Source organism: Lagopus muta, chromosome 17, assembly GCF_023343835.1.
Source record: "Lagopus muta isolate bLagMut1 chromosome 17, bLagMut1 primary, whole genome shotgun sequence".
Lineage (NCBI taxonomy): Eukaryota > Metazoa > Chordata > Aves > Galliformes > Phasianidae > Lagopus > Lagopus muta.
This window is the reverse complement of record NC_064449.1, coordinates 2,590,103-2,598,430: the sequence shown is the minus strand read 5'-3', so window position 1 is coordinate 2,598,430 and position 8,328 is coordinate 2,590,103. Positions and strand designations below refer to the sequence as shown.

The 8,328-nt window shown below is 50.8% G+C and overlaps 1 protein-coding gene across 1 annotated transcript; it reads right to left on the bottom strand.

Annotated features, from left to right (window-relative positions):
* Positions 1-311: 311 nt before the first annotated feature.
* On the bottom strand, positions 312-6,947 carry LOC125701959 (protein DGCR6). Its single transcript, XM_048964616.1, has 5 exons — positions 6,744-6,947; positions 5,315-5,475; positions 5,024-5,124; positions 2,150-2,290; positions 312-975 (listed from the first exon to the last, which is right to left on the bottom strand). Exons 1-5 carry the CDS (start codon positions 6,857-6,859, stop codon positions 892-894), a joined length of 603 nt encoding a protein of 200 aa, XP_048820573.1. The 5' UTR covers positions 6,860-6,947; the 3' UTR covers positions 312-891.
* Positions 6,948-8,328: the final 1,381 nt, after the last annotated feature.

Below are 8,328 nucleotides of genomic sequence, written 5' to 3'. Positions count from 1 at the left end.
CACACACAAAGCTCTGATTGCACACAAGTGCCCCCATTCCTCCTGTGCACCCAAGTCCTGAGGCCCGCAGGGTTCATCAGCTCATCTCTGAGAGCTCTCAGCACCACTCCAGCTCCCCAGCTTCAATGCAGCGCAGACCCAGAGCAGGGATAGAAAACCCATATGTGTGATCATTGACCTTCAGAAAACTGCAGCCCCAGAGGGCTGTGCAGAATATTTCTATCCATTTGGAGCTGTTTTAGAGTAACAAAGCAAAAGCTCCCATGTCTTTTTGGCTGCTTGAGTCAGGTGAAAGCACGACTGACACCATGTCATGGTTCAGTACAGAATTTTAATAGAACTCAGAGGAGAATTCCATGTTATTCACCTCAGTGTCTCTCTGTGAAGTGCCTGCCTGTTCTTTCTCCCTCAGCACACACAAACACACCTTGCTGTAGATACAACTCCAACTTTTTTTTCCCCACCTGCCAACTACCTGCACACTGAGCCTGCAAAGGAAAGCAAGCACACCTTGCTTCCTGTCTGACAGGACAGTTACTCACCTCTCCCATCCCTTATCAAACACTCCTCCTTGATTCGGAAGAGCAGATCATAAGTTAGAGGTGACACTGCTCTCTGCAGGCTGGATGTGGCAGATTAATACTCTGTCAGCCCTTGTCTTAGCAACTCAGTGCAACACAGCAGGAAGGGCTACCATGCCTCTTGCTTTGCTGAGTGGAAGGGCAGCCTGGAGCTCTTCAGGCTCTGTGCTCTGGAGGCCTATCTCTAAAGGTAACCTAAGGGTTTCAGCTATTCTGCAGTTGCAGGCCAGTAGCCTCTTCCTAATATAACATAAAGCAAATGCATTAAGTCTATTCTTTAGAGGGAAGTCAGAAGAAAACTCCTTCTTGTTCAGGGAAAAGCCTTCTCCGACTCAGATTCCTTCTGCTGCAACTTCCGAATCAATTCCAGTAAGTTCATCTGTAAAGTCAGCTCCTGGAAAACAAAGACATTAATGCAAGGGTAAGAAGATCCCATCCCTTCTGCAGGAAGGACTCATTGGTACCACGGTACCATTCAGTGCCTGATCCTTTCCAGGAGAAGACAAGGACTCTCCAAAGATGCATGCAACACACTGCTGTGATGGTGCATACAATTCCCTCCTGCATCCTCCAAAGCACCCAATTTTCCACGGCTGTCACTGAGCTGACATCACCACCTCCTATAACACCACCAGCAGCTCATGGCTCCCTTGTATCCCTCTTGCCACCTGCTTGTTCTTCACTCACGTTCAGCTCACAAGCCATGCAGCACAGCCTGCACGTCCCCTGCACATGGTGCAACATCCATTCTCTAAGCTCTGCCCTGTGACTCAGGCTTGTAGACATTACATCATGGGAATGAAAATCTACTTTTGTATTAAAAAAATAAATAAATAAGCATATCAACTGCATGAACAGGCAGTTTACATAACAGACTGAGGAAAACACATCTACTGACAGGAAATGTGTGAAGAACGACAGACACCAGCAGTGATTTCTTGCACTGGAAGTCAAGGGTTACCAGCTATCATAAAGGCAAACAAGTGAGAAATAGCAAATGAGAACCCTGTTAAGAATTATTACTGTCAGAAATAACATAACAGGCAGGAGCAAGGGAGGGGGAGGACAAAGAAATGATTTCAGTATATAGATGAGTAATAACAGGAAAAAAAGGATTTTCTTAAAGATGCACGAGCAGAAATTGTGTGGCTTTAGAAAACGGCTGTTTAACTGAGCTTAAGCCAGATTTTCTCTTTAATGCATCCTTGTCAAAATTAAATTTAATCAACTGGAAACGCAGTGAAAAAAATCACCTGTTTCTGTATTCACTGCAAGCTTCCATGGCATCCCAAGGAAGTTTTGGAAGCTGCAGTTTTCCATTCCTGTGGTGGAGAGCAGAAAGGAAACCTTGGTGGCTGCTCTCAGGTTTTAAGAGCCCTGTCTGATGCACTTCTGCTGCTCTGCTACAACCCTGACCTGCTGAGAGCACAGTGCCCTCCAGCTGATGGGGCAAAGGAGCAATCATTCTGTCCAAGCCAGAATTCAGAGTTCATTAATAGACTGAAACCAAAAGAAGTCGTTGGCACAGGAGCACGGCCAGCTCTCACCCTCACTGCTCACACACTGACCTGGGGGTTGGTGGTGATGTAGAAGCCAGACACCCCAGCCTTTTCCAGGGTGCTCTGCTGGTCGATCACTTTTTGGTCCAGTTCCAAGACGATTTTCTCATCCATCATTCGCTGCTCCTCTCGAATTCGCTGCTCCACAGCCTGAGAAGGTAATATTCAGCAGATGGGTGGGGGAATGTTTACCTTCATCCCGTGTTTTTTTTCTCCTCTCAACATTTTTTACTGAAACCAAAGAGCTCCTACACCCTTAAAGCACAGCAATTCGGATGACTTTGCCTCCTCCAAGGACAGCAGAGGGCAGCAAGCACAGCCTCAGATCTTACCTTGGGTGCTTGCCATGCCTTACAGTGAGCTACCTCTCACTACAAAGCACAGGGAAACAGCTGGGACTAGCCTGCTTAAGTGCATTTTGAAGCCAGGAAAGAGACCGTGAGCAGCAGACTGCGATCTGAATGCCTTTTCCTGAGCAGCAGCAGGCTGCAGCCAAGTACTTCAGCAGTAAATGCACTACAAGTCAGTAGCCCAGAAGTCACACATCCCTCACAGCACTGCTGAAACTGCAGGAGGACTTGGAGGAGTGACACAGATGAGTAAAAAGCACCAGAGCCAGCTCAGATGCTTGCATGTTCTCCGAGCACAGCTCTGCAGCAGTACATCAGGCCCAGCTCCTGTTGATTCACTAAAGAGCCAAACTCCTCCACTCCCAACTTTGCAACAGGAAGCACAGCTTATTTTTTTTGTTGACAACGGCAAACTGAAGCGTTGCTTGGAACTGCAGCCTGCTGGGGCTCTGCTTCTGGCAAACTGAGAATGTTATCAAGTGAGGACTTGCCAAAACAGCCCTATCAGAAGCACACAGGCCCTCCTGCTCTGCCTTAACAGAACAAAGGGAACAACAGAAGCAAGGACCCACTGCCTAAGCACAGGATGGCAGAGCTGGAACTCACTTTGCCACAGACACAAGGTGTAGCAGCGGTGTGTAAATCACCCTCTCCACCTGGAACATGGAGATCAGTTGCTAATTCAAAGGCACACAAGAAATCAGGTGCTGTGGGCAGCTCTAGGAACACTACCATGTTCTGCTAGCTGCAGAAAGGGGCATGGGTAGGCAGCAGGATCTTGCTGGGTGATAGTGAACAGCAGTCTTCCTTCTCAAGCCACAGGGAAAGCCAGGAGACACCAAACCTGACCTAAACACAAAGCTCCTTCTCTGCTAACAGCTAAGTGACACAAGTTTAAACACTTTACCCACGCCGTGCTGCCTCTCTGTAACATTATAAAGCAAGGCAAGCATTCAGCCAGAAATATTCAAAGTAATAATAACCCTTACTGCACAGAGAGAGAGAAGTCACCGGGTCTGGGACTTCTTGTATTGATGGCTGTGGTTTAAAAGACCTGGACAAATCCATGTGAAAAGGGAATGGAAAGCATGTGCTCAGCTGGAAGCTCTATGGAAAAGCCAGACTGTGAACGATGGAGGATTTGGGCCTGAGCAGCCTGCACAAAAACTGAGCTCTGTCTGCAGAGTGAATGCATCAACAACTGTCTGCAAAAGGCCTGACCTAAATGAGGAGCAATTCTTACTTCCAAGAAGGAGCTGCCTCATGTAACCGTTTTTGGATATACTGCAGACAGTGCTGAAGGAGTGACTTTCCCACCCTTGGGTTTGAAATGAGAGGCTTAGTTAGTTATCTGTGTGCCATTTAGAGCCAGGCACCCAATTCTGAGACACAGAAAGGCACCAAAGACTCTGAGAAAACTAAGGCTTAAACACAAGCCTTGCTTCAGCTCAGGTGGTTGGGAGTTGCCATGCTAGGCCAATTGTTTTGTTATTTTTAAGGCTACAGATACCACTAGGAAGCTGGACACCCCCAAACCATATCCTGTATTATCTCTCCTGTGGGACTGATCCCACAGGAACCCATAGGAGCTGGTCCTTGAACCAGAGAGCAGCTCTGATTAGACAATCCCATCACTAAGATGACAGATCCATTCCCACAGTGCTCTACAACAGAAACAGCAGAACACAGAAAAGGGAAGAAGTAACTTCAGCAACTTCCTCCTGAGGAATAAAGAACACAGGAAGGAATTGGGAAGCTAAAAGGAAGTGGGGAGAAATTGTACAGGATGCAACACAAGGAGAAAAACCACACGTGTGGGTATGTTTGTCATCTAGTGTGAACAAAGCCTAGTGAATGAATGCAATACTGGAAATGCTTTGGAACAGACAGCATGGATTATTACTTACTATTACGATGCATTTACACATCACACACAGCAGTGAAAGGGATGCAGGCCCAGCCTGACTTCAGCCATCTCAATAGAAAATGAGGGAAGAGGAAACAAAAGGGCTCTCAGGCTGTGGTTATTATGGGTAAAGGTCAGGAGAAAGCCAACATTTAAACAGTTACATGTTTGCCTGTCGTGAAGTAAAGTAGCTTCACACATACATTTAAATTACACAGATTAAGATAACCAGCTACTTGTAATTTCCCTTACTTTAAAAACTGTCTTTATCTTATCACTAACAGGTAGATAAGAGGATCTTCAGACCTTTGGGACTCAATGTCCCACTCGTGCTGAAGCTCTTTTCCAGAAATGCTTTGGGAAACACCAAGAATCAATCTGTGCCTTTAGGTACCTCAGGTTATTCCTCCTTTACCACCGTAACCGAGTAAATCACAACTTTCAGGCATTCCCTGCTTTCACCCTTTGGTGTTCACAGGGGTTGTGACATCCCTCAAACCGTGCCAGCTCCGGTGCTGGGACAACCAGCATTTCCTGGTAGCAAAATGCCTGCGAACCCCTGCGACAACTTCTGTGCTCACGTGGAGGGCAGTGAGGGGTGGCTGCGCCCTCCTGCTCCCCCCTTACCTCCATCTCCCGCTGCTGGGCGGCGCGGAGCAGCGGCAAATTGTGCGGCCTGCAGCACTGCTGGGCTTCCTTGTGCCGGTGGAAGAGCTCCTGCTTCAGCCCTGCGCCCAGGGATGGGGACAGCATCAGGACAACACCCCCACCCCTGTCCCCACACCTCCCCATTGCCTCCTTGCGGTGACCCAGGCTCCTGGTTGCAACTCCCCACACCCGCGACCCCAACGCCCCACCACCACCACCTCACCCCAATGCCCCCCGCGTCCCCCACCCCAAATCCCTTTCCCTGCTGACCGCGGTGCTCGCTATGCAGCTTGAGGCGCTGGCTGTAGAGGTTCTTCTCAGTGAGGTGCTGGATCTCCAGCAGCCCCTGCACGATCTCAAACACCGTCCCATCCAGCAGTGCCAGCGCCAGGTCGCTCAGCGTCGTGTAGGACAAGCGCTGCTGGCAGGAGCTGCAGGGACACAGCGGGGTCGGGGTTAGGGCTGGGATCAGGGTTACAGCTTGGAATTGGGGGTTGGAGTTGAGGTTAAGGCTGGGGTTTGGAACTGGGGTTCAGAACTGAAGTCAGAGTTGGGCTTTTTGAAGTCAGAGCTGGCGTTCAGAGTTGGGATTGGAGGCTGGGGTTGGAGGGATAAGAGTTGGGAGTTGGAGGGGTAAGGCTGAGGCTTGGAATTGGGCTCAGTGTTGGCAGCTGGGGTTGGATCAGTACTGGAGTTTGGAATTGGGGTCAGCATTCTCAGAGTTGGGGTTCAGAGTTGGGGTCAGGGTGCAGAGTTAGGGCTGGAGTTCAGAATTGGGGTCTGGGCCAAGGTTCAGAGTTGGGGTTGCGATTAGGATTGGGAATTGGGGTTCAGAGTTGGGGTTGGTGTTCAGAATCAGGGTTTGGAAATGAGGTCAGGATTGAGGTTCAGGGTCAGGGTTTGGAGTTAGGGTTGGGGTTCAGAATTGGGATTTGAGTCAAGGTTTGGAGTTGGGTTCAGTGTTCAGAGTTGGGGCTGAGATTAAGATTGGGATTCAGAGTTGGGGTCTGGATCAAGGTTTCGAGTTGGGGTTCAGAGTTATGGTTGGGATTAAGATTGGGGTTCAGAACTGAGGTCAGGAACTGGGGGTACAGGGTCAGGGTTTGGAGTTAGGGTTGCAAGTTCAGAATTGGGATTTGAGCCAAGGTTTGGAGTTGGGGTTCAGAGTTGGGGTTTGGAACTGAGGTCAGGATTGAGGTTCAGGGTCAGGGTATGGAGTTGGAGCTCAGAATTGGGGTTTGGATCAAGGTTTGGAGTTGGGATTGGGGTTCAGAGTTGTGGCTGGGATTAAGACTGAGGTTCGGAGTTGGGGTTTGGAGCTGAGGTCAGGATTGAGGTTCAGGGTCAGGGTACGGAGTTAGGGCTGGAGCTCAGAATTGGGGTTTGGATCAAGGTTTGGAGTTGGGATCGGGGTTCAGAGTTGTGGCTGGGATTAAGATTGGGATTCGGAGTTGTGGTTTGAAACCGAGGTCAGGCTTAGGGTTCAGAATCAGGGTTCGGAGTTGGGCTTGGAGTTCAGAGCTGGAGTCAAGGTTAGCATTTAAGGCTGGGGTCAGGGTTTGGAGTCAGGGCTTGTAAATGGAGCCGGGTTCGAAGCCGGGTTCAGGGTTGGGGCCCAGGCTTTGAGCTGCAGTCTGCACTCCGAGCCAACGGACCCCGAGCCAACGGACACCTCCCCGCTCCCCTCCACCTCTCGTACCTGGGCAGCGCTTTCACCAGCTCCTGCAGCTCTGACAGCAGCCGGTAATGCCGCTCCTGCTGCCGGGACAGCTCCGCCGTCGCCGCTTCGTATCCAGAACCACCGAACCGTTCCATCCCACCGGGCCCAACACAACGACGGGCCCGGCGCAGGCGCAGGCGGCGCTGCGGGCGGAGCCTCCCCGGGCTGCGGGGCCGGACGGGGGGCGGTGCGGGCTGTAAGGGGCGGTGCGGGATGTAAGGGGCGGTGCGGGATGTAAGGGGCGGTGCGGGCTGTAGGGGGCGGTGCGGGCTGTAAGGGGCGGTGCGGGATGTAAGGGGCGGTGCGGCTCCAGGCAGTTCCTGAGCCTTGGCGCAGTGTGAGCAGGGTCTGTTGGATCACCGCATCCCTGTGCGGGAGATCAGTCTGAAGTGTAGGGAAACGCTGCTGTCAGATCCCTCTGTTATAATTCTTTCAAACGCGTGGAGTTTATTAAGTTCATTTCGACGTCATGTGCTGGGTTGGAATGAGAATATTTCCTCCCTCCCTCCCTTCCTTCCTTCCTTCCTTCCTTCCTTCCTTCCTTCCTTCCTTCCTTCCTTCCTTCTTCCATTTTTGTGAGGAGGTAATGAGATCGATATTTAAGACGTTCCTCACAAGGCTGAGTTTCAAATGAATTCCAGCCATCCACGTGGAGAGGTTCCTGCCCTGAGTTAGCAAAATGAACGATGCACCGAAATGCATTTGAAAGCTTAAGGAGTGATTCTTAATGTGACTTCAGAGCTCGCAAGAACTGCACTGTGTGCCCAATGGGAGCTGAAGTGTCCATGTTAGAGGACCACAGAACGGCCTGGGTTGCAAAGGACCACAATGATCATCTCATTTCCAACCCCCTGCTGTGTGCAGGTCGCCAACCAGCAGCCCAGGCTGCCCAGAGCCACATCCAGCCTGGCCTTGAATGCCTGCAGGGATGGGGCATCCACAGCCTCCTTGGGCAAAGAAGAACACAGAACATGCCCAGGGAAAACGGGGCATCCCTGCAGTGTCCCTGAATATCAATCATCCCTTCGGGTTTTGCTTGGCTGCCTCCTTTTTCCACTCAAAGAGGGTGATCCCCAAATCCCAGGCTTTGGGTGGGATGATGATGAATCCCTCTCACTCTCACCGTGTATTTTTAACAGGCAAATCCACCTACATTTTCCTAACCCTGTTCTCAGGAGCTGCTAAAGAGTTTTTTCTGAGCTGCAGCTGCCAAAGGCAGAGCCGTGGAGCAGAGCCTGGCTGCTTACAGCTGAGGTTGTAGGGGATGGAAAACATAGGCTTTTAATTTAAAGGGATTAGTTGTGGTGCTCAGCTCGGCTGGGGCAGTGCAGAGTACCAGAGTGCTGCTGGTACACTGGCTTCACCATCCCAGGACCTCTGTCCCCATCCTCTGCCACAAAGATGTGCTGAGAGCTGTGGCTAGATGTGTGAGTTTGGGTGCTGTTTGCAGTCCTTACCTGTGGGCTGGCTTCTGTGCTCCCTGCTGGGTGACTGCTGCTACATGCTGGGGACGTCGCTGATGTGCCTTGCACAGCTCCAGCTCAGCTCTCTTGGAAAGGGCCAC